General features: G+C 36.7%; 3 protein-coding genes across 3 annotated transcripts in view; 1 reads left to right on the forward strand and 2 right to left on the reverse strand.

Annotated features, from left to right (window-relative positions):
- Positions 1-5,934, reverse strand: part of afg1la (AFG1 like ATPase a) — a 10,074-nt gene extending 4,140 nt beyond the window's left edge. The window contains exons 1-7 of the mRNA XM_016284061.1: positions 5,800-5,934; positions 4,982-5,199; positions 4,828-4,879; positions 3,568-3,669; positions 2,706-2,836; positions 2,432-2,531; positions 76-134 (exon numbers count right to left, since the gene is read on the reverse strand). Coding sequence (XP_016139547.1) covers positions 76-134; positions 2,432-2,531; positions 2,706-2,836; positions 3,568-3,669; positions 4,828-4,879; positions 4,982-5,199; positions 5,800-5,908 — 771 coding nt within the window. The 5' untranslated portion in view covers positions 5,909-5,934. The remainder of the gene's footprint in view (positions 1-75; positions 135-2,431; positions 2,532-2,705; positions 2,837-3,567; positions 3,670-4,827; positions 4,880-4,981; positions 5,200-5,799) is intronic.
- A 4,959-nt stretch (positions 5,935-10,893) lies between these two features.
- The window catches only part of smc6 (structural maintenance of chromosomes 6), a 33,318-nt gene continuing 17,884 nt past the window's right edge, over positions 10,894-26,327 (reverse strand). Inside the window, exon 22 of the mRNA XM_016284001.1 lies at positions 10,894-10,968. The gene's annotated coding sequence lies outside the window, so the exon portion shown is untranslated. The remainder of the gene's footprint in view (positions 10,969-26,327) is intronic.
- vsnl1b (visinin-like 1b) lies at positions 15,047-25,266 on the forward strand. The gene is made up of 4 exons (XM_016284002.1): positions 15,047-15,297; positions 17,544-17,710; positions 19,587-19,802; positions 23,583-25,266. The coding sequence occupies exons 2-4, from the start codon at positions 17,549-17,551 to the stop codon at positions 23,778-23,780; spliced, it is 576 nt and encodes a 191-aa protein (XP_016139488.1). The 5' UTR covers positions 15,047-15,297; positions 17,544-17,548; the 3' UTR covers positions 23,781-25,266.

Below are 26,327 nucleotides of genomic sequence, written 5' to 3' on the forward strand. Positions count from 1 at the left end.
TTAAGTACACTACGTTACACCAATAAACACAACACTAAGTGTATTAGATAATACACCTGCTGATGAAGTGCTTACCTTTAGCACAGCGATGAAAGGCACAAAGTTCACCCTCTGTAATCCGTTTTTGTACAGATCTGTAAAACAAGATATTGTGCTCAAACAAACTGGAATTTGGAAGCGAAGAGATACTGAAAGAAACTGCACATTGTGTGATGGCTACACTGAAAAAAAAAATTGTGCATGATTTATTTCAAATCAATTTTCACTCAGAAATTGCTAGTAAATGTCATATAAAAATCTCAAAGAAAATGCAAGTAACACATTGAATTAAAGGGGTCATGACATGTTTTTATTTTATTATGTACCCTGAGGTATAATTATAATATTACTAAAGTTTTTTTGGACGAAAAACATTCAAAATTTAGTGATTTATGACCTTTTCCGACATTTCTTATATTCTGATTGTTTTGGGGTGTTTTCCCTTTAAGAGGTCAGTGTAACCACCCACTTTTATGATTGGCTAATGCATTACCATTTTAAAGATAGTTTTTACATGAAATACGTTACTTACAGTTTGCGGCATCGTTGTTGGGTCCAGAACAGTTGGCATGGCCTGATCTTTGAGCAAAAATATTTTGTCAAAGCCAGCATCATACTGCGATTTTTTTCTCAAAACAGTCAACGGTGAAATGTACTGAACACGCGTGTAAATTAGCACTGCCGTGACTGGGACGTTCGCTAAAAATAAACTGAATCCACATGTTTTTATTTTATTATGTACCCTGAGGTATAATTATAATATTACTAAAGTTTTTTTGGACGAAAAACATTCAAAATTTAGTGATTTATGACCTTTTCCGACATTTCTTATATTCTGACTGTTTTGGGGTGTTTTCCCTTTATGAGGTCAGTGTAACCACCCACTTTTATGATTGGCTAACACTTTTATGATTGGCCTATGCATTACCATTTTAAAGATAGTTTTTACATGAAATACGCTTCTTCTCCTCATTTGTAAGTCACTTTGGATAAAAGCGCATGTTAAATGATTAAAGGGGTCATGACATGTTTTTATTTTTTATTTTATTATGTTCCCTGAGATGTAAATATAATATTACTATAGTTTTTTGGACAAAAAACATTCAAATTTGAGTGATTTATGACCTTTTCCCACCCTGTTTCTCATCCTCTGACTGAAGCAGTCGATTTTGGGGTGTTTTCCCTTTAAGAGGTCAGTGTTACCGCCAGCTTTTATGATTGGCTAACATCCATTACCGTCATTACCGTTTTAAAATTAGTTTTTACATGAAATATGTTACTTACAGTTTGCGGCATCGTTGTTGGGTCCAGAACAGTTGGCATGGCCTGATCTTTGAGCAAAAGTATTTTGTCAAAGCCAGCATCATACTGCGATTTTTTTCTCAAAACAGTCAATGGTGAAATAAGTGTAACCACCCACTTTTATGATTGGCTAATGCATTACCATTTTAAAGATAGTTTTTACATGAAATACGTTACTTACAGTTTGCGGCATCGTTGTTGGGTCCAGAACAGTTGGCATGGCCTGATCTTTGAGCAAAAATATTTTGTCAAAGCCAGCATCATACTGCGATTTTTTTCTCAAAACAGTCAACGGTGAAATGTACTGAACACGCGTGTAAATTAGCACTGACGTGACTGGGACGTTCGCTAAAAATAAACTGAATCCATTTTTCTCAGACGTCTGGATCCTTCAACTGCGTATACGAACATGTTGTTTTTCCACAGCCAGGAACGGCACATCGTCTGCCTGGCATCGCAATCTTATTGTAAACAACTAATCCTTCAGACCCATGTGCTGTACATCGACTGAACACCTGTGGATGTGACAATGATGCAGTGATGCAAAAATAGGTGTAGTTGTCTTGCTCTGGAGGCGGTCATATGCAAACGACTGTGCCCAGGTGACGTCACCTTGTCCCTCTGATCCAAAACGAGCCGTTTTCTGAGGGTTATTACATAAATGCTTTTTTATTGATGATGAGGACATTTTAAGTTATGAAACTTGCAGGATGTATTAAGCATACAAAGACCTCTTCTGTGTCAAAAGATCAAGGGAAATTTGGTTTCTCATGTCATGACCCCTTTAAACATGACATTTCTAAATAGAAAGGCTGACATTGTATTTTCTTGCAAAACATACTCCAATAATATTTGTTATTCACTTTGAAAAATCATTTTTTTATAGTGCTGCACAGTCACTGCTGGTGCATAATACAAAATGGCATATGCATCACACCGAAGAAATGATTTTGCAAATATTGGGCTTTTCAAAGTCGGTTGATCTCTCAAATTCGTATAAGCAACTGAGAAGTCAAACCACCAAACCCAAAAGAATGTGTATATTAGCAACTACATTCAGACTAGTTTAGCTGGATCCATTGCTTCTTACCATCTGGAGGCCGGTTAGACGTGGCCACAACTACAACCCCATTCAAGAAGAGGTTCTCAAAGAGCTGCTTAAGAATCATGGCATCTGCAATGTCAGTGACCTAATGAACAGAGAAAGCAAAAGAAACCTTAAAAATCAATCCCGATTATTCTCTGGACCCCTTTGATTGCCACTGCATGGATTTGAAAGATAACTGAAGCAGATCTCAGTACGCTGAAGCGATTACAAAGCTTGATTAGATTTCAACTACACAATTACTAAGTAAAACATTCACCTGGAACTCATCAAAACACAGAAGGCAGGCCTCCTCACTGATTTCTTCAGCAACCGGTGCAATAGGATCGTACGCCTTCGCCATTTTACCCACTTTTCTCTTGGGCAAACTTTGCTTGAGCCGATGGATTCCTATATAAACATGAGTCTATCTGAGTAAAAGCAAATAATGGCATCTTTACTAATTTTCAAAAATACAAAAAAAAAAAGGTGCGCACATTCCACAAACCCAAACAGGGCTCAGGTGCAGGACAAAGGAGACAAACTGAAGCAAAAAACAATAATGTCCACACACTGATATAACTGCTCCATAAAAAATGATTTATTGCAATGGGTCAAAACGTTCGTGCCTGACGAAGACCTGTTGGTCGAAACGTTGCAATAAAGTTTTTTTATGGAGCAGTTATATCAGTGTGCGGACATTATATTTGTTGTTTAACTTTATTAATTTTGGCATCTGTTTATAATTGATATACAGAACTTGCATTCCTATACGAGTCATTTTGGGGCTCATTTCAGTCACTCATTTTTGTTAAAATAATGCATTTTGAGCCAATTTCTGGCTTTAGCTTTGAAAACATTGAAGACAAACAGTGTCCATTTCAGACAACAATGAAAAATAATAGTCTGTTGGTGAGAAAATGTGTTGTGTCGGTGGTCTAATATTTACCAAATGTTATGAGGTTGTCACAAAATCAATTAAACTAATAGTTAAACACAGTAAAATAAATAAAAAAGCCAATTAATTAAAAATTACCAGAACCTAAGAATTATCAGTGCACAAACCTTAATAAAGGGTATATTTACAGCATCTTGTTCAAATCTGAAAAAAAAATCATAATCATAAATTATAACAAACTTACGTTTATGTACATCCAACATGAATCCATGAAAATGGACCCTTTTTTTCTTCGCTGTCTCTACATGATCATAAAACATGTCCATAACCATAGTTTTCCCTGTGCCTGAGAGAATGAGAAAAAAAATGAGAAAATAAGCATTGATAACAGAACTGAGCAGTTTATTTCTATAACAGGGGCCCGTTCTTCGTACGTCGCTAACTCAGTTAGCTGGATTTGATTATTGACGATTTGGCATGATCTTGGATTGGTTGGTTCTTCGAAGCTCATCCTGGAGTTGCTGTCATAGCAACAGGTCTGTAAGCTTAAACCTGATCGGGAGCAGTCTTATTTCATGTAAACAGGATTAGATTGCATCTTCTTAAGCAGAATTGATACTTAAAATCTGTCCACTACCACCGCTACTTTATTACAAGAGTACTTACTAATCCAGGGACAATAATTAAAAAATGTATTTAAAGATAATATAATAATGTTGTGTAGTCTTTATAGACACAGCCAGTTTTACACACTGAAAGATTTATTCGTCATAAAATTATTACTTCATAATTGTATTTCGAGTCTTACACACATGCTATACAGACAATGTGGAGTCGTGCATTAATTTGAGTGGTGACAGCTATTATGGGAGTGGCTTGATGGAGCGCAGGAGATGCTGATAACATGATCTTGACCCTTGAGAAACTTTAATTAATGCTGTCACGTAACAAATCTGTTCAAATATACAATTAAATGAATTGCTAATTACTACATTGAAATAAAAATGTAAAGCCTGTACAAATATTAGAAACCGTGAATATAAATAGCCTAATTGGGAATCATGTAAAGAATTAAAATAAAATTTAAAAAAGTGCAAATTTAATTAATCTATTATAACATTTATGTAGTTTTGTTCGCTTGGCTGTTTCCTTATAAAGGTTCAGAAATTGGTCAAGTTTTTCGTCAGGTGTCTTTTTTAATTATATGATGTTGCTGTCTTGCCGCCAGCCAATCGCTGCATTGCTGATCGCGGTTTCGAGTATCGATACATAGCCCCTTTTAAACCAACCCATGAACGCGCAATTATCTCAGATGACTCAATCCAGCCATACTAATCATCAACAACAGGTGCGTTCGAAGAACCGAATTAGCCAGATCCTGATTAGAGCGAGGATATCATCTTGGATCTGACATTTCATCTCGGATGTAATAAGCGACGTGCGAAGAACAGGCCCCAGGACAACAAAGCTTGACGGAGCCACAACATGATGCCACAGAACTTACCAACATCTCCATATATGTAATAACCTTTCGGTGGCTTTCTCTTGGAGAAGAACTGTTGTGGACGTAAAAGAAGTGTGAATATGTTAAAAGTGCATTTCAACATCAGCAGGGTATATTTTGGCTGCTTCAGGCCACACGATTTTGTGTGGTTTACCTTTGAGAAAAGCGTTGAGTGTTCGTTGCTGTACCCTCGAAGATCCTTTTGCATCTGAGCCAGTGTTTCCAAAGCAGCTCTCTGCTGCAGATCTTCTCGTAACTGTCCATCTCGAATGAGACTGTTGTAATGTTCCAACGGTCCTCTAAAACTGCGGCTTGGAGAGGTTGTGGCACTGGGAACTTCAACAGTCTGAGACAACACACCTGTGGCAAGACCTGCAAGACAGAAAAGAGCTGCATGAGCGAATAAGAATACTTGTGTTGAACAAGATCAGCGTGATTGCACTTTATTCAACATGAACCTGCTATTTCTAGTGATTATTTGTAAGTACTGAAGGACCACTTTCAGCTTTGCTCTTATTTAACACCTGTGTAATGGAACACCGGGGCTAGTTGTCACAAAGTTTATATCTCACTAACTATAAAGCGTTGAGTTTTAACAAGGCTTGTTCTCTCTAGCGGTGATTTTATTTGTTGGTTTTAAACCTCTACAAACTGAAATTACAATTTAATCATAATAGCTGTTGAACCACACTGACATACATTAAAGACAAGAGTCAAGTATATAAAAATAAAGCAACGTTAGTTAAAGAAGACTACGAGAGCGTATATACACACCACGAAAGAGAAAAAGGAGATGAAAACCCGTCAAAGTATACCTTGAGACAAATACATTTATTTAACATTTCTCTTATTTATCCAGAGTCGAACATACTGGGTGTTCTTGTCTTGTCAGAATGTCAGTGTCAAAGACGAATATAATGACATTCATCACATAAACATTCCTGTCATTCAAGAGTCGTTAAAAGCCCTTACCTCTTTTAATACAGCTGACAATACCAGGCAAAGCTGAATTCAACAGAAGCTTATTTTTCACACAGAACTGAAGTCCAAGCGCCACCAAGGACGCTTTACCGGCTGCCATGATGATTCAAAATGTGGAAGCTTTATTAAAAGTGAGCCCTGAACAGTGGAGGTGGGCGTGGTCTCTGTAAAGGGAGACTGCGAATAAGACTCATGAATATTAATTAGGTGTCTCTCCGCTCCAGTTAGGAAACAACTTCAGATTGACCTCATTTATATTCATGAGCTTAGCGTAATTTGCACGTCTTTAAAGGACCGCTCTGTCGCATCCTGTCACTGTAAACTTATGGCGTTATTTTAATGATAAACTGCACTGTCACAATCATCTTGTCACAGTTAACATCCTCCACATTTAATTTAATTTCCTATCGTATTGGAGAGAAAAGAAGCAAGCCATGGGTATTTATGCAGAGAACTCCGCTCATATTTTTGCATGATGATGCATTGAAAAGTTAATGGCCAAACGGATGTTTATAAAAGTTCACATTGTTGTTGCAGATGAAATATAATACAGATAACATTAAATAAATATTTTTACCAGGTTCATGTTGATTATTAGTAACTTTACCGTCGGTCGCGCACATCCGCCACGTTTGTAGTTTTTAACGCGTTTTATTTGTGTTTGTAGTTCTGAACCCGAATCCACATACTATTTAGGATGGATAGTATGAACATTGGGACGCAGGGATTAAAACCTGGAAAAACCTGGAAGAGCCATGGGCTTTTTAGTCACATGTTTTTTCATCATTTCGGAGCATAGACGATCCCTGCGTTCCATTCAGAAGGGCTCATCCCTATGCCCTAATCCCTTCAAAGGGTTTACCCTCCGGAGTGAGAGCTTCGAAGGGTTTGAGGGTGTAGGGGTAAAAGAAAAACTCTTTTGGAACGCACATCTTAACGAGACGATCAAGGAGGCACCTTCGTTGCACATTTTGTACGCTGGTTGATCCCCAATTGTCTTTTACGTTAAATATAATCTATATTTGTGTATGTAATGTAATGCAATATGTATTTGTAATGTATATTGTGTTTATGTATTTGAAACATTTGAATGGACTGATAAAGGTAGCTGTAAAGTATTTTTGTTGAAGTAGGCCTACAATGTCGTTTTGACCATAATAATGTACCAAATCTAACTCGTATAAATATTACAGTAGTATAGAAAAATACTATGCATACATTTATCGGAGTAGTCGAACTTCGCGACGCCAAACAACTTCCCTGTGCAAAGGATCATGGGGGCCTGAAGTGTACCCTTAGAAATCCTTAATTCCGAAGGGCCCTTTGAAGTGGCCAGTTTTGAGCACTTTGGTTTGGAACGACCCTTCAATATGGCGGCCATGATTGTTTTCACTCCGAAGTGCCCTTCGGAGGGTGATATATCCTGTTTGGAACGCACCGTGTATGTTTCTGATCAAGTGTTACGACCCAAAACTTCTTTGATTTGTCTAGGGACATTAAGGGAATGTAACACTCACAAAACTCTATAATCAAATTAGGTATATATCCTAATAGTGCAAATCAACCGGTGGGCAAGTCGTGAAGAGAACACCACAAGTTCAAACAGAGAAAAAGACATTTAATCATTTTAACCCCCAACCAACACACCAAGAAATAGGCTTTAAATTTGTCAAAAAAAAAAAAAAACTATTTTAATAGTATATACAGGTGCATCTCAATAAATTAGAATGTCATGGAAAAGTTCATTTATTTCAGTAATTCAACTCAAATTGTGAAACTCGTGTATTAAATAAATTCAATGCACACAGACTGAAGTAGTTTAAGTCTTTGGTTCTTTTAATTGTGATGATTTTGGCTCACATTTAACAAAAACCCACCAATTCACTATCTCAACAAATTAGAATACTTCATAAAACCAATAAAAACATTTTTTTAGTGAATTGTTGGCCTTCTGGAAAGTATGTTAATTTACTGTACATGTACTCAATACTCAATTTATTTAATACACGAGTTTCACAATTTGAGTTGAATTACTGAAATAAAGGAACTTTTCCACGACATTCTAATTTATTGAAATGCACCTGTATATATATATATATATACAGTATATATTTCATATATATGTATGTATGTATTTTGGGGAAAAATGGGAAATTCTGATGTGTATTCCTTAAAATTTGACAATTTTTAAGTTATTTATCTCCTTTTATAAAATGTGATTAAAACTTTTCATTGAAAAATATATTTCTTTATTCTTCTGGTAGTGCCAATGCTGTTGAACTGATAATTAACTTTCTTATTCACAAGAACACATTTCTTAAAGGGGTCATATGATGCTTTTTTAAAGATCATTATTTTGTGTATTTGGTGTAACAGAATGTTGACATGCTTTAATATTCAAAAAACAAAAAATTAATAAAAACATAAAGATAAATAATCATTATAAACAAAAATCAAGGTTTTTTGAATATTGTGTTTTATAAAAAACTATTCTATTTCAGTTATACTTTTTATGATACTTTTATGCATAGAAAGTTCAAAAGAATAGCATTTAATTGAAACAGCAATATTTTTTTAATATTATAAACGTCTTCATTGTCACTGTTAACAAATTTAATGCATCCTTGCTGAAAAATGAATTGAAAAATAAAAGATTTTCTCACCTGATTAGATATTTATCCAAAATAATTTTTAATGTTCAAAATTTCACATTTAATTCATTGTGTTACTTGCCATTTCTTTGCAATTATTGGCCAAATTTACTAGCAATTTCTGAATGAAAATAGTTTCGAATTCTAATTGTTTCGAATTATTGCAAATTCTACACCAATTTTTCTCTAACATTTTTTATTACTGGAATGTGTTCATTTTTTTGTTTTTTTTTACCCCCAGAAATTTTTCAGTAAACATTTTCACTTATTTTTACACAGTAAAAATTTACTTTTAACTTTTATTTTATGAGATTCACCAACAAGCATCTTTCCAAGTAGGTCCGATTACAAACAAGTTGATGTTTATGATTCCCACACCCTTAAATCAATTAATTTCCATTACTTACTTGCTTGTGATTACTGCACATGCATTTTTTTTATGTCACTCTAGAAACTTCCAATACATTTTCCAGGCCTGTTAATTATGTCGTTTTCATGCGAACCACAGATCTCCTCCACTCCAAAAATGTAGTTAGTAGCTCATTTTGACAGAGTAAACCCTAATGGCCTGTAACCTGCCATGTCAATATTCTCAGTTTGTTGTCTATAGATCTAATGTGTGCTCTTGTGGATTCGGCACAAAGGCCAAACAACAGGAGTGAAATGCAATCAGCTTTATTGAGCAGCTCATTCTGATACCGGACCGCAAGCGTTTCACGAGGAGACCGACATAGATCTTTTAAATCACTTTCCTCAGTCTCTCCCTGCAATGCAGGTTACAAAGAAAGAGTGAGAACAGGATTTAAGGTTAGTCCTTCTAAAGACCATTCATGTCATCATCTGTTCTGCTCAAAATGGATTTTCACGTGGCTACAGTGAATTCTATAATCTATTTATCACCTTGTTTCTATTCTCCACACTGCTCTTTAAAGCAGCTGCTGCATTCATCCATCACGTCTGTTATTGATTAAATGTCAGCTGACCCGGTGGAGCATCTTCTTTAGTTATAATTAGGTATTATGGCTGTATACTGAAAGCTTATCCTCCCATTGGCAGCTGAAGCCAGGAATGGTGATGTCACCTCCATAAGAACCATTCCTTTACGTGACATCAGCTCAGTGCCGTCTATTTTAATAGAATGTTCTATTTCAAAATAACGTTCTATTTTAATTTGTTAAAAAAAAAACTTGCAGCATTTTGTTTCAGTTAATGAACTTAAATTCCACTCAGTTCACAAGTTGGTGTTTTATTGGAATTGAAAGTTGAATTGCAATGGCAGGAAGAGAAATGAACTGAATTACAATTCGAAGAAATTCAACACCCACACAACAGCAGTGTTTCATTAGTCCAAAACAACACTCTAAAAAATGCTGGGTTGTTTTAACCCAATGTTGGGTCAAATATGGACTAACCCAACTGTTGGGTTAAAAAGCTAATTTAAAAATGTAACCAAAATTTAACCCAACAGTTGGGTTAGTCCATATTTGACCCAACATTGGGTTAAAACAACCCAGCATTTTTTAGAGTGAAGGTTTACAACAAAATGTAAAGAAACATGACTAATTATGTTTATTTATTCATACACTATCATTAAAAAGTTTGGGGTCTTTAAGAGGTTTTAATGGTTTTGAAAGAAGATCAAAATTAATTGATCAAAATTCAAATGTAATTTATTCCTGGGGTGCAAAGCTACATTTTCAGCATCATGACGTGATGTCAGTCACGTGAACCTTCAGAAATCCGTCTAATATGCTGATTTGGTTCTCAAGAAACATTTCCTATTATTATTCATGTTGAAAACAGTTGTTCTGCTTCATATTTGTATGGATTTATTTATTTGGAATCTTTGATGACGATCAAAAGAACATCATTTATTTGAAATATAAAACTTTTGTAACTTTTGATCACTTTTACAGTACATTTTCACACCTGATTAGACATGTTTATCTAAAATAAGTTAAATACTGTCGACACAATTAGTTGTGTAGTTAGGAGAAAACATCTGGTAGAGTTTCTTTCCCTCAAGTGGTAATAACATAATAAATGAAGCATATGTTTTTCATTAAAATGATTAAAAAAAAAGACTGTTCTGTGGTTCTAAATCTTTTCTCTCTTCTGTGGAGCAAAGATATTCTGAAAGGCAATGAGGTCAAAACAACATGTGAATCCACTGACAGAATATAGAAAGTGAAATGACACGAGTGAATGTGCTGATGTTAACGTGGTACTTGATCTTTGACACACATGATCTTTAAGGTGTTTCCCATGTAATTCATCATTCAAGAACGGTATTTGTCACTAAACTTGATTCCTCTTGACTTCACTAAACCCAGATGAGTCACCGCATCCTGAGGATCATTCGGCACCGCCGTCATATTCAGTGCACCCCAGTGATTCACTCACGTCCGTCCTGCAGGTTTCACCCAGTCACTGATGATGCTGCAGCCCTTCGACCCGCATCACTGCTCACAAAACATCACAGCAGGTAAGAAGGGAAAGCCTGCTTCATCTGTACCAAGAAGAGAAGCATAAATGGTCAGAAAATGGGCCGTGTTACATCAGAAGGCAAGATGACGTCATTCCTTCCCTTTTTTCTCAGAATGTTTAAATCCACAGAATGCCAGACCTCCACAGAGTCCACATGACCAGTGGATGATGTCTGGTTCATCATGCTCATAAGTAAGTGTTTAGAAAGCATTTATAGCTTTTACTGCATGCATAAGATATTTAACTTTTTAAAAATGTAATCTTGTTTTTTCCCCCTCACAGGAAACTGATGGCAATGCTTTGCATTTGAGGACTGATATAAACAACATCAAATATTTGGGACTGAAACGGGAATCTGAAGTTCTGCTGTCACATTGAGAGAAAATAAATAAACATTTTGTGTCACATTTCACTTATTTGTTGATTTGTGGTCTCCGACAAAATATGATTATGGAAAGTAGTTCAACAACAGCATTTATTCCGCTTTGGAAAGATACACAATGCTGAAAATGAATGGTCTGTCAACTGTGAAACATTTTTGGTTAAAGATGTTCTGCTTTGCTAGAGAAATCACTATTATAAGTTCTCATAATGTGATGAATTGCTTATGCTTCTCAGTTGTAAGTCGCCTTGGATAAAGCATCTGCTAAATGTGTGAATGTAAAATATTGAACCAAATTTTTTTTTTTTATAATTTATATGAAACTCTCAAAGCACAATACCTACAACATAGTATATAAACATTAATAATCTTGATAAATGAAAACTTTCAACAGAGTAAACATTTGGTCAACATATTATTATTACTTTGAAATGCATTAGTCATTCTGCATGAGTCATTACTTATTCTGTAAGAGATACAAATGTCACTAGAGTTATTTAGCATGTTACAGTATCAGACATTTCCTTAAAGGGACAGATGTAGTCACCATTAACCTTCATGGAAAAGAGCAGCTTGGACGTTCAGCTAGGAAACTCCTGTTTTGTTTGACACAAAAAATGTTTGGAGCGACATGAGGGTGAGTAAATGACTAACAAAACAGAGGGAGGCCTCCAGTTTCCACTAAAATTGACTTGAAAGACTGAAGCCAATTAAAATTAATGTGAGCAAAATTATATATACAACAGTTTTCCAACCGCTTAATTGGCTGGTGCAGCTGTTGAGTTCAAGATTCAAAAAGGAAGCAGACCATGTTTGCAAGTGATTAAAGAAATCCTTCTTTATCCATCCTTCAAAATGATGCCATTTAAAACAACACACACAATATCTCTTCTAAAAATCACTAGAAAATTAATGAGCTAAAAGCCTAATTTAGGTTTTTAACCCTCATATTCATGTCTTTCTTTTGAATGTAAACATGAACACTATTTGCACTTCAAACCAGTATGTTTATAGCCTAGTTATAAAGAGAGAACAAATTAAAATAATATGATAATAAATACCAATTTGTACTATCAAGCAGCATAACAACCTGTTTTGTACTAAAAATGACACAGGAAGCATGTGCATTCAGGTTTAAAATGATCGCACCCACTCATACCTTAAAAATAAGGTGGATAAATTAACATTTCAAACACCCATGAAAATATCAGGGGTCTCTGAAACACACAGAAATGCACCTGGAGGTTCTCGGAGTGAACCAAACAATTTACCAGCTGTTTCCTTTCATTTCTTTTCCTGAATTTTCTGCAGTGTTTTGCTGGACTCGAACTGACCCAAAATTGAAACAACGCTATTGGATAAGTCACATTTCTGTGTGAACAACTTAAAACTGACATTTAATGTATTTGGAAACAATGTCTTAAAGTAATATCTTGAAAGAAGTGCAGTTGTTTAGGATATACGTTTTCTGTTGTTTCTTTTTCACCCCTGGCATGTTTGGTTATAGCGTTTGTACAAAATGTTTGGTTCTCAATTAAAATAATTGAAGAGTTCAGATGCAAAAGCCTCTAAGTGCCGTTTGAAATTTTCTTCTAAAATGAGCATTTTTAATCAGGCTCCCATGTGTAGGTTCAGAAATTTCACTTTAATGGCAATAAATAGTTTATTTTCTTTCCCATTAAAGTAAAATAACTGAACATAAACATATAGGAGCATGAGAAAATAATAATTTTAGCAGAAAATGTTGGATGGCACTTAGAGGCTTTTGCATCTGAACTCTTCAATTGTAAAAATCCTGGAAAGCGCACGCTTTAGTGAAGAATACTAAAACAGAAGAATACTGTCTTCAGGATTTTAACTGTCAGATTAACATATTTAAAGAGAATGGAAGTTATGGAAGCCCGTTTCCGCCACTGAATAAAAAATAAAAGCGGTATAATTGCGACTTTTTAATCTCACAATTCTGACTTTTTTTTCATATCAGTCTTTTCCCCCCTTCAAAATTGGACTTTAACTCGCAATTGCGAGTTTATATTAAAAAAAAGTCAGAACTGCGAGATATAAACTCGCTATTGCGAGGGGAAAAAAAGACAGAATTGCGAGTTTTTATCTCGCAATTGTGAGTTTATAGCATGCATACGCCAAATAAAAACGAAAACTCGTGGTACCGATACGCAAAAATGGACTTTGACGTGTATATGCTACGCGAAATTTCACTTTAATGGCAATAAATAGTTTATTTTCTTTCCCATTAAAGTAAAATAACTGAACATAAACATATAGGAGCATGAGAAAATAATAATTTTAGCAGAAAATGTTGGATGGCACTTAGAGGCTTTTGCATCTGAACTCTTCAATTGTAAAAATCCTGGAAAGCGCACGCTTTAGTGAAGAATACTAAAACAGAAGAATACTGTCTTCAGGATTTTAACTGTCAGATTAACATATTTAAAGAGAATGGAAGTTATGGAAGCCCGTTTCCGCCACTGAATAAAAAATAAAAGAGGTATAATTGCGACTTTTTAATCTCACAATTCTGACTTTTTTTTCATATCAGTCTTTTCCCCCCTTCAAAATTGGACTTTAACTCGCAATTGCGAGTTTATATTAAAAAAAAGTCAGAACTGCGAGATATAAACTCGCTATTGCGAGGGGAAAAAAAGAATGTTGGATGGCACTTAGAGGCTTTTGCATCTGAACTCTTCAATTGTAAAAATCCTGGAAAGCGCACGCTTTAGTGAAGAATACTAAAACAGAAGAATACTGTCTTCAGGATTTTAACTGTCAGATTAACATATTTAAAGAGAATGGAAGTTATGGAAGCCCGTTTCCGCCACTGAATAAAAAATAAAAGCGGTATAATTGCGACTTTTTAATCTCACAATTCTGACTTTTTTTTCATATCAGTCTTTTCCCCCCTTCAAAATTGGACTTTAACTCGCAATTGCGAGTTTATATTAAAAAAAAGTCAGAACTGCGAGATATAAACTCGCTATTGCGAGGGGAAAAAAAGGCAGAATTGCGAGTTTTTATCTCGCAATTGTGAGTTTATAGCATGCATACGCCAAATAAAAACGAAAACTCGTGGTACCGATACGCAAAAATGGACTTTGACGTGTATATGCTACGCGATGGGTAGGTTTAGGGTTGTGGGGTAGATGCGTATCATATGTACGCGAAAACTGCGTATCATCTGCACGCCAACAAATTTCGTATCATATGCACGCGAAAACTGCGTATTATATGCACGCCAAACACATGCGTATCATATGCACGAGTTTTTTTGCGTATCAATACCACGAGTTTTCGTTTTTATTTGGCGTACTATTTATACGCATTTTCATGAGACCAGGCTCATTCTGAGAAAAACGAATTCTGACTTTATATCTCGCAATTCTGACTTTATAACTCGCAATTGCGAGTTTATATCTCACAATTCTGTGAAAAAAAGTCAGAATTGTGAAATGAAAAATGATCGCAATTACCTTTTTTATTCACTGGCGGAAACGGGCTTCCATAGGAAGTAAAGAAGGTTGATTTAAACAAAAAACGTTATTATTCCCTCACATATCGCACTGGAGTCTCTGGGAACCCAAAGATACAGAACATCGAGAATTTGCAATAGGTAATAAAGATCGTTCACCAACAGATTTGCGTGTAAAGCATGCATACGATGGTTAATAAAGTGACATGAGCTCCCTAAGAGCAGGGTTGCAAGCATACAATTTGCGCAAACGCACGCGAGGAGCAGCAGTGTGGAGGTGATGCTCGGTGCATGCCGCATGTCTTGCGTCGCATAGCGCACACACACAGACTCAAGCGGGCTCGTGTCAGCTGGAATCACCTTTACACATTACTTGACGTTCAGTAAACGCGACGAATCCGAGGAATTTGGGTTCGACACACGCGAAACCGGACGGCTTGCGAGCACCAGCACATTTCCATCAGCCTCTAACGCGTTACTTGAAGGTAAGAGGCGATGCATGCGTGCATATGCAGCCGTGAGACACTTAGGCGCGTCGAAGTCATGCGTGTTTCTTTTTGTGTGTGCTTTTGCCATTTAATGCAGCGAAACGATGGGTGAACTCAATGGGTGAACGTGTGAATGAATGCATGCATGAGTGACTGAATGAAAACGTTCACTCGAATGCATTATTAGTACGTGGCCTGATTTGAGCACTTTGCGCAGGTTAAGGGTGTATTAGGCTTTCATTAAAACTGTGATGCATTTGACAGCCAATGATACAATTGCAACAAAAGCTCACTGGTTGCTTGTTACTCTCTTTTTGCTTAGAGACGAACCTTTGGTGTTGTGTAATGAATTTGAGAGATGCACTGATGTTTCTCAGCCTCACTCGAGAGATTTTGGATGTGATTTGAGCGCAGTGCAATGCACAGGCAAAAGGGACTGCGTCTTTTCTCTGCGGGCTCTGTCGGAATGGACCAAATTCACATTGGTGCATCACTAAAACACATTCAAATGATCAGTTGGGATGTGAAATGTTAGTAGGGTCCGTTATATGTATATGCAAATCTATTCTACCCATATTCTGTCACGCCAAAAGGCTCGTGATGTATAAATGGCACCTAAAGCGAACGCACTGATGCTCACACTATGCTCTTCAACAGATCTTCGTCATTAAGTCCAATAATTCCTCCGTTTAAGATCACAGATCGTTATTCTGCATTGCTTCCCAGTGGTTTCCCTTCTCAAGGTCATTCGTTCAGCCATTGGTGCTTGAAAAAGCCTCGGCACTATTACGTAAGAGTGACATGAGATTGGATGGTGGGTAATAATTCCTGACTGTCTTTAATTAAAGCCGCATTCTTATCAAATGTGTTCGAGGCTGCTCTGATTTTCACGCTCACATTTGATGCAGGAGAGGCTGCAAACACAGACAGGCGCTCCACATGGAAATAAAAAGCTCCTCTCCAACCCCTCCCCGTTTGTAGCCTATTTTACCTGATGCCCATTTACACACAAACTCTTGTGCCTTTGATCAGCACAACACAGCCAGGCTGCTGGCAACAATCTGATCACAATTGACAACATTGTGTTCTTAATTTTACATTTAGTAGGCTACTTTGTGTGCATTATATTATGGGGCTAGTTGTAAATGTACATTTGCATTCATAGTTTAAATAATTGAATATGCATGACATCATGTTGCTCCGTTTCTTTATGCATCTACCTTATTTTGCAATGTGGAGCAAGCTATTTTCTGTGAATATGAGAGATTTCCAAATCGTTAGTCGCAAATAATGTTCTTAGAACTGACAGAATGTGGAATCACCACTTCTGTTTATTGTCCATCGGATTAGATATTGGCTGATGCAATAATTTCAATTTCATATTTAAAAAGTAACCAAATATTGGCATGCAGTTGCCCTAAATGACAATGCACTTTTCATTATAACTAATTTTATTTTTTTTCCAAAAAGGTTTTCTTGCAGTTGGGTCCTGGACTTACTGACTAATAAAAAACTAGTTATCATTATTAAAAATCTACATTGTCAAGATCAAGTGGACATTGCCAAGATATTGAGTCATTTCTAAAATCTTCAGACAGCCTTGTCAATGCACACATTTTCTAATAATTTGGGTGATTTTTTAAAATAAATGTTCTGATTATAATAAGTGCTATTTCAGCATTTGTGTACTCTGAAAAAAAATGGCGTAGAAACAATTATCACTCAAAAATTGCTAGTAAATTTCACAAATTAGTAAAAAGTAAACGTTCAGTTAAATAAGAAATTTTGAAGTAGAAAAATGTAAATAGTATTTTCTTTATTAACAATTTCAAAAAATATTTTTAGTGTACTTACTATTTGCTATTATTGTATCATGCATATATCAGCCAACCTGCTCTTTAGATACCAATAGGTTTACCAATACGCTGTTTTTAATGGCTGATGCTGATACAGATTATTAAAATGTGTGATCAACCACGAATTAAACAACATGATTTCATGACAGTTTATGTTGTTGCTCCATTTGGGGATCAATGTCTCTAGATGGATTAAAATTCAACTCAGATTCTCATTTCAGGAGAAGAGCAGCAGTCAGAAAATAACTGTAAAGATGCTGTATCCATTAACAGCTTGCATCTCTTATTAGAGCACCACTACAACTACATTGGAGAACTTTCTATCACCATGTTATTTCTTTCTTTCTCCATATCACTATATTATTTCCTTCTTTCTTGCTCATGCAGTAATCATGGGAAAACAGAACAGCAAACTGACCCCTGAGGTGATGGAGGACCTTGTGAAGAACACGGAGTTTAATGAACATGAGCTCAAGCAATGGTACAAGGGCTTTCTGAAAGACTGTCCCAGCGGTCGGCTAAACCTGGATGAGTTCCAGCAGCTCTATGTTAAGGTGAGAGACTAGTCAAGCATTTTCTAAGTCAAACATCACTATTACTAGACCTCATACTCTGGGCTTTTACTAAGTTTTAAAGGGATACTTCCCCCAAAAATGAATTTTCTGTCATTATTTACTCACCCCCATGTTGCTCCAAACCTGTTTGAACAAAAAAAAATATATATTTTTCTATATAAAGGGCAAGGGCAAGTTATTTATTTCTCATTGGCTCAAGTTAAAAAAATATAGATGTGAATCATTACCCTAAATTTTTTTAATTGTATGAATGAAACTTTTTTTTCAGTGTATAATGGGCTGCAACGTTGTTTTGTATGTCCAATTTTTTTAAATTTTTGCGTTCTGCAGAAGACATGAGGTTGAGTAAATTATGACAGAATTTTCAATTTTGTATGGACTATCATGTGTCATGTTGAGATATGTGTCAGTCCTTAATTAGAATTTTTCACCATTTTGACTGAAGCCTGTTAACACCTGTAAAACATCTGTAAAAAAAAAAAAACTGGCAACCATTCAGAACACCCTTGCAACTGCATGGCAACACCATGCAACTAGTAAGTTTGAAATAACATGAAATTCTGCTTTGAGGATTATTGAAAATAACCATGCAACCATGCAAGTTCTGAAAAAAATATAGTTGGGTTTAATGAGAAAAAAAAAAACTGGGGCCTGTAAAACAAAACAAAAAAACAAGCAAAGAAAACCTGACAACCATTCAGAACACCCTAGCAACCAGTAAATATAAAATTCAACTTGAAGGATTATTGAAAATAACCATGCAAGTTTTGAAAAAAATATGGATTTAATAAAAGGATAAAAAAAGAAGAGGGCTAAAAAGGAAAGTGAGTGGCATAGTATGTTTAACGTGAGACAGTAGGGTTACACATTTTACTGGAGCGAAGCACAAACTACAGTCAAAGTGGCCGTCGGTGAAATGTTATTCATAGAACGAATGTGACGCAGTGAGATGTGAGGGCCTCAGTGAAAACACACTGTTAGATGTACTTCTACCCACTGCGCAGTGCCCATTTATTTTTTAATGAATTGCCATGGAATGAACCTGAAGCAAAGAACAGAACCTGCTGTGGCTGCTGTAGAAAATTCAGACATGAAAATCAATAAGCGTTCACAAATCCCTCTTAAAGGAACAGTTCACTCAAAAATTAAAACGCCGTCATTAATTACTAACTTTCATACCAATCCAGAGCCGCATGTGGGCAGACGTTAAGCAGAACTTTGTAAGCTTCAAAAAGGACTGAATAGCATCATAAAAGTAGTTGTGCGTTGTGTGATATACAGTATACCAAGTTATCAAGTTGATATTCACTAATAATCTTGTACTGCAGCTGAGAGGAAGATTTTTGGTGATCAGAAGGAAGGCGATGCAAAGACTGTTTTTCCACAACTTGGCACTGTACAGCGTCCTAATGTCTTCGGAGCATCTTTATCGTTTGATTTCTGCATAGACCTGCGTTTGCCTCTCTCGTTATTTACAGTACATGTGTGAATCGGTGGGCGGAGCTAAACAGGAAGTGCTGTCGAAGCAGGCGTTGATCTTTTTCTGCGGAGGCGGGGTTTAGCCACACTATTACGTCATAAAGTGGAACATTCCAAAACCTGTCATTTTGGCAGATTGGCTCCAATATAAGCTGGTTTTAGACTAAAGAGAAAGGTTTGAGTTCTGAAACTTACAGGATGTTTTTATAGTGCAATGACCTCTTATATGTCAAAAGATCAAGAGAATTTAGATTTCTCAGTTCATGGCCCCTTTAAGCTTTAAAATTTTGTGAACGATTGAGACCATCAATATTATTTAAAGCAAAACATTTACAAACTAATTAACAGACTGAAATCTCATTCCCCCCCCTTGCAGTTCTTCCCTTATGGTGACGCATCGAAGTTTGCACAGCATGCATTCAGGACCTTTGATAAGAATAGTGACGGTACTATCGACTTCAGAGAGTTCATCTGCGCCCTGTCCATCACGTCACGGGGAAGCTTCGAGCAGAAGCTCAACTGGGCCTTCAACATGTACGACCTGGATGGAGACGGCAAGATCACTCGAGTGGAGATGTTGGAGATTATAGAGGTAAAGAAAATCAGTTTATTTGCATGAAACGAATGCCAGTGGATGAATCGGTTTTTAAAAAATAACAAAATATACATATAAAATAATAAATATATACAATTAATAAAAATTGCATAATGCTTAACAAGGTTGGAGATTCATCCCAATTTTATTCTATTATGCCTTTAATTTCAATAAATTGGAAAAACTATTTGTATGATCATATTTAATAGTTCTCATAACAAAATAAAATGCCTCTAATGCTTTAATAAAGGTGAAGCTGATTTATTTTCTACTTATTTTATACATGGTCTGCACTTTCTGCAATCAAAATTTAGAACATGTCCAAACAGAAATCCTGTGATTTTGATATGATACAAAATAAATACAATAAAAAAAACATGTCAGAATGAATAAAAAGGTTGGAGATTCATCCTAAATTAGTGTTTATTTGCAACAGATTGAAGAAAAGTATCTGCATGATAATATCTAATAGTTCTCAAAACAAAATAAAATGCCTCCAATGCTTTGAAGCTGATTTATATACAGGTGCATCTCAATAAATTAGAACGTCATGGAAAAGTTCATTTATTTCAGTAATTCAACTCAAATTGTGAAACTCGTGTATTAAATAAATTCAATGCACACAGACTGAAGTAGTTTAAGTCTTTGGTTCTTTTAATTGTGATGATTTTGGCCCACATTTAACAAAAACCCACCAATTCACTATCTCAACAAATTAGAATATGGTGACATGCCAATCAGCTAATCAACTCAAAACACCTGCAAAGGTTTCCTGAGCCTTCAAAATGGTCTCTCAGTTTGGTTCACTAGGCTACACAATCATGGGGAAGACTGCTGATCTGACAGTTGTCCAGAAGACAATCATTGACACCCTTCACAAGGAGGGTAAGCCACAAACATTCATTGCCAAAGTTCACAGAGTGCTGTATCCAAGCATGTTAACAGAAAGTTGAGTGGAAGGAAAAAGTGTGGAAGAAAAAGATGCACAACCAACCGAGAGAACCGCAGCCTTATGAGGATTGTCAAGCAAAATCGATTCAAGAATTTGAGTGAACTTCACAAGGAATGGACTGAGGCTGGGGTCAAGGCATCAAGAGCCACCACACATGGACGTGTCAAGGAATTTGGCTACAGTTGTCGTATTCCTCTTGTTAAGCCACTCCTGAACCACAGACAACGTCAGAGGCGTCTTACCTGGGCTAAGGAGAAGGAGAACTTGACTGTTGCCCAGTGGTCCAAAGTCCTCTTTTCAGATGAGAGCAAGTTTTGTATTTCATTTGGAAACCAAGGTCCTAGAGTCTGGAGGAAGGGTGGAGAAGCTCATAGCCCAAGTTGCTTGAAGTCCAGTGTTAAGTTTCCACAGTCTGTGATGATTTGGGGTGCAATGTCATCTGCTGGTGTTGGTCCATTGTGTTTTTTGAAAACTAACGTCACTGCACCCATTTACCAAGAAATTTGGGAGCACTTCATGCTTCCTTCTGTGCTTTTTGAAGATGCTGATTTCATTTTCCAGCAGGATTTGGCACCTGCCCACACTGCCAAAAGCACCAAAAGTTGGTTAAATGACCATGGTGTTGGTGTGCTTGACTGGCCAGCAAACTCACCAGGTCAAGAGGAAAATGAGAAACAAGAGACCAAAAAATGCAGATGAGCTGAAGGCAACTGTCAAAGAAACATGGGCTTCCATACCACCTCAGCAGTGCCACAAACTGATCACCTCCATGCCACGCCGAATTGAGGCAGTAATTAAAGCAAAAGGAGCCCCTACCAAGTATTGAGTACATGTACAGTAAATGAACATACTTTCCAGAAGGCCAACAATTCACTAAAAATGTTTTTTATTGGTCTTATGAAGTATTCTAATTTGTTGAGATAGTGAATTGGTGGGATTTTGTTAAATGTGAGCCAAAATCATCACAATTAAAAGATCCAAAGACTTAAAATACTTCAGTCTGTGTGCATTGAATTTATTTAATACACGAGTTTCACAATTTGAGTTGAATTACTGAAATAAATGAACTTTTCCACGACATTCTAATTTATTGAGATGCACCTGTATGTATTAGTACATATATACAGAGTACAGAGACGCTGTGAATTTTGATATTTGAGCAATAAATATTAAATAATGAATACAATTAATAAAAATGTCAGAATATTTTTCAACTAATTTTGGCCGATAGCCGATACCGATATGTTTCCTTTTGTTTGGAAACAACACCAAGCCTCTCCTGTACAGAGATTATAAACAAATTATTTTTCATTTTGGTTATTATTAACAAAAACTTACTTTTGAGAATTAAATAAACAATGAAGTTATTTTATAATGAGAGTACATTGAAAGCTTTGAAAATAACTATAAAGCAACTATAAAGCAATCCTTAATATTTTATTTGAATATTTAACATTTGTAGTTTTTATAATCCGTTTTAAAAATAAACATTACACATTAATGGATAAATCTGTAAATATATAATGGTTAGAGAGTCGGTCTCATAACCCAAAAAGGTTGTGGGTTCGAGTGTCGTGCCGGCAGGAATTGTAGGTGGGGGGAGTGAATGTACAGCGCTCTCTCCCACCTTCAATACCATGACTGAGGTGCCCTTGAGCAAGGCACCGAACCCCCAACTGCTCCCCGGGCACCACAGCATAAATGGCTGCCCACTGCTCCGGGTGTGTGTTCACGGTTTGTGTGTGTTCACTGCTGTGTGTGTGCACTTTGGATGGGTAAATGCAGAGCACTAATTCTGAGCATGGGTCACCATACTTGGCCACATGTCACTTCACTTTTGTGATTTTTATTCATGTAAGCTATACCTTCTGACCTTTAAATCAAACCATACTCGTGTTTTTATGACATCAATTACTGCTTAATTTAATCAGAAACCCAATCTTAATGTTATTTGTGTATTTTACTTTAATTTTATTACAAGTAGGCCAACAGCACCCCCTAAGTAAATAAAAGGCCTTGCCGGACAGACATTAGGAGCCGGGGGAGGCAGCAGCTGCTACTGTTGCATGCGACTGTTGACTCTATTGCACACTGGACACATCATTCTGAACATGCATTCTCAAATTAAATGCTCAAAACGAATGAATCTAATCATCATTCAGGAAAAAGTTTGCTTCAAGAATGACCACACTGCTGACGTGATCTTATCGCTATTGCACCCTGAGCACTTTGCATTTTAAGCCATTATCGGCTGATTCCGATAATATCGTGCATCCCTAATTATATCTAATAGTTCTCTTAACACAAAAGGCTACAAATGCTTTAAGGGTGAAGCTGATTTATTTTCTACTCATTTTATTGCAATTTTGCAACTGCTATTTTATTATTTATTTTAGGACGTCTAAACAGAGACACTGTAATTTTGATATTTGAGCAATAAATATGAAATAAATAAATACAATAAATAAAAATATGCCAGAATGAGTAACAAGGTTGCAGATTCCTCCTTATTTAGCACTTTTATTTATTGATTATTTTAGTTTCATATCTAATTGTTTCAAGGTGAGGTGTGTGACGTCTGATTGAACAGAATTGCGATCTGTATGTTTGAATGACTCAACGGGCCTGGACATAATTTGCTTGGTGATGCTAGTGGCGCAGAAATCAGACACTTCAACTTCATTTAAAATTAACATGCATCATATTTATGGAAAGTGCCAATGGCAAAATGGGGGGGGATAGAATGACATTTCAGTGAGAATACTGGCAATCTTAACGCCTCCTCGTGTCATTAAAGCCGAGTCTTTTCTCTTCTTTGTGTGAAGGCTATTTATAAAATGGTGGGCACCGTGATAATGATGAAGATGAACGAGGACGGTCTGACACCAGAGCAGAGAGTGGATCGGATCTTCAGCAAGATGGATAAAAACAACGACGACCAGATCTCACTAGACGAGTTCAAAGAAGCTGCCAAGAGCGACCCGTCCATCGTACTGCTCTTGCAGTGCGACATGCAGAAGTGAGGCTGCGCATGCTAGCATGCTCCGGACTGAGCCAGTTATCCGTTTCCACTCTCATTTCCACAAGAGTAACATGTTTGGACTACTTTTAAATGAACGTTCTTCTTGTGATCAAACAACTAGTATGCATGAGAATGTTAACTGCTAAAGAGTTTAGAGTATATCCGTTTAATTTCCAACATGCAACAATGCGAGACGTGTAAATCAGACGAGTCACGCATCCATCGTCAGTGAAGTGCTCCGCCGTATTTCATTTCTAGCCGCAATACTTCTGATCACACGCACTACGTTGACTGCCGTACTTCACGCAGTCGTTTGGGAACCGAAGCGCGTCACACTACATGTTACGATGAAATCAGTCTGTCGAACTTCAATACTCGAAATTTAGGAGGGCGGAGAGGTTTGTGCAGCCCTCCTTCCAAACGTGCTTGTACTTGAGAATATAAATGTAAGTTATTTGCATGCATGTCCTAAGTGTAAAAACCTACTCTCTCTTCATTTCGGCAACCTTGACGAATAATACAAGGGAGGCCTTATATAAACGCTAGTATCAATAACAATGCTAATATGTGAGATTTACATTCGTTCCTCATCTATCCATTAGATGTCCTTCCTCGGGTGCATGCTTCCTCTTAAAGACGTACCATGTGTGTTGTAAAAGTTCTCTGTAAGGCACACGTTCCAGCCCCGCCTCCGTCATGATTTGCATCTGCCATTGGCTTCTGCTGGTTTCACCCTATTTTGCACTGACACGAGGACCTAATAACCAGTATAACCAGTCTAAAACAGACCTTTCTTTTTCTTAACGTCAAAAGACCACCGCTGACATCATTCTTATTGCGTTACGCTCTTGTTTTACTTTGCGCACATGCATGAATGGTTGCCTGTGAATTCGTTTTAGTAATAATACAGAAAGGGCAATATAACATTTTAAGCAAATTTTCCCTGGAGGGCATTTGGTAAAGGATCCGCTGCCCCTGGTTTTACGACAAAACCTTATCCTAAATGGGTTTGGTACACATTTACTCTTAGTGTGCTGCATTTTTATTCAACCGTTTTTTGTAAAACAGTATTTCTACTCCAGTACCCATGGTTTTTAGCTGCATCCCTCAGAAGCAACTTTTCAATTACCCTCGTTTTGTTATTCTCTACATTTTTTATCCTTCGTCTGTATGTTATGGTCTCCTGAGACTTTAAAAATATGGCATTCCAGATCTCCTACTTTCACATCTTGTGACATTCAGGATGTGTCAGTCCCTTTGGTGGAGAACAAGGCACATCTTTGTAAAATGCAACTGCCCGATAAATAGTGTATATGTTTGCCCTGTAAATATTTGTACCTACTACGGTAAAGCCAAATTGAAGCAGTCCTTTAATTGTGTAATAAGAGGTTTGTGTTTTATTTGTGGCATGTCTTCAACTCGGTATGTAATGGTTGCACTGACGACATTGTGATTAAAATCAATAAACTATCTATGGGTTGTTTTCAGAATGCAGGTGCTTGGTCGTGTGTGAGCACAAATCAGATGGTTAATGATATCTAAGAAGAGCATTGTGGTTTATTACAGAGGATGCTGCTTCAAACTGACAAATACCAATTCTGAACATACTGAAACCGCCATGAGCAGGTGCTAACGGTTGGAAACCGAAAGGAATATTTTACCCCAAAATGGAAAGTTACTCACCCTCAGGACATCCAAGATGTAGATGAGTTTGTTTCTTCATCAGAACAGATTTGGGGAAATGTAGTTTTGCATCACTCGCTCACCAATGGATCCACTGCAGTGAATGGGTGCCATCAGAATGAGAGTCCAAACAGCTGATAAAAGCATCACAATAATCCACAAGTAATCCACACTCCAGTCAATTAATATCTCAAAGAAAAAAGCTGTGTGTTTATAAGAAACAAATCCATCATTAGGGTGTTTTAAAGTGGTCATATGACGTTGCTAAAAAAGAACATTATTTTGTGTATTTGGTGTAATGAAATGTGTTTATGCGGTTTAAGGTTAAAAAAACACATTATTTTCCACATACTGTACATTATTACGGTTTCTCCTCTATGCCCCGCCTTTCTGAAACTCGTAAATTTTTACAAAGCTCATCAGTCTGAAAAGCGAGGTGTGCTCTGATTGGCCAGCTATCCAGTGTGTTGTGATTGGCCGAATACCTCAAGCGTGTGACGGAAATGTTACGCCCCTACCATATTGTGTTTCCATGTGTCCCGGCGCAACGAGACAAAACCAATAAAACCTATTATAAAGGAGGCATTTGTTGCATCCAGTGGGGGCATAATTCCGGATTATAATGACATACTATAAAAGAATACTGTCTTTTTACGCGTTGCGTTGCGCCGCGTAAACATAAAACCATGTCTGCATTTGTGATCAGAGAAATGACAAACAACAAGTGCTACTCTACACTGCCCAAAACTCGCATTTGAATAGTCAGTGGCAAATTCTTTATATATAAAAAAAACTTACTTGCAGTCTGTGAGTCAGAACAGCCGGCATTGCAGTCTACTCTACCAGGATCAGGAAACAGTCCTCC

Source organism: Sinocyclocheilus grahami, unplaced genomic scaffold (assembly GCF_001515645.1).
Source record: "Sinocyclocheilus grahami isolate Dianchi unplaced genomic scaffold, SAMN03320097.WGS_v1.1 scaffold179.1, whole genome shotgun sequence".
Taxonomy (NCBI): Eukaryota; Metazoa; Chordata; class Actinopteri; order Cypriniformes; family Cyprinidae; genus Sinocyclocheilus; species Sinocyclocheilus grahami.

Coding starts and splice junctions, on each gene's coding strand:
- vsnl1b (XM_016284002.1), top strand. CDS start 17,549: ATGGGAAAACAGAACAGCAAACTGACCCCTGAGGTGATGGAGGACCTT. Junction 17,711..19,586: donor TCCAGCAGCTCTATGTTAAG/GTGAGAGACTAG, acceptor CCCCCCTTGCAG/TTCTTCCCTTATGGTGACGC. Junction 19,803..23,582: donor AGATGTTGGAGATTATAGAG/GTAAAGAAAATC, acceptor CTTTGTGTGAAG/GCTATTTATAAAATGGTGGG.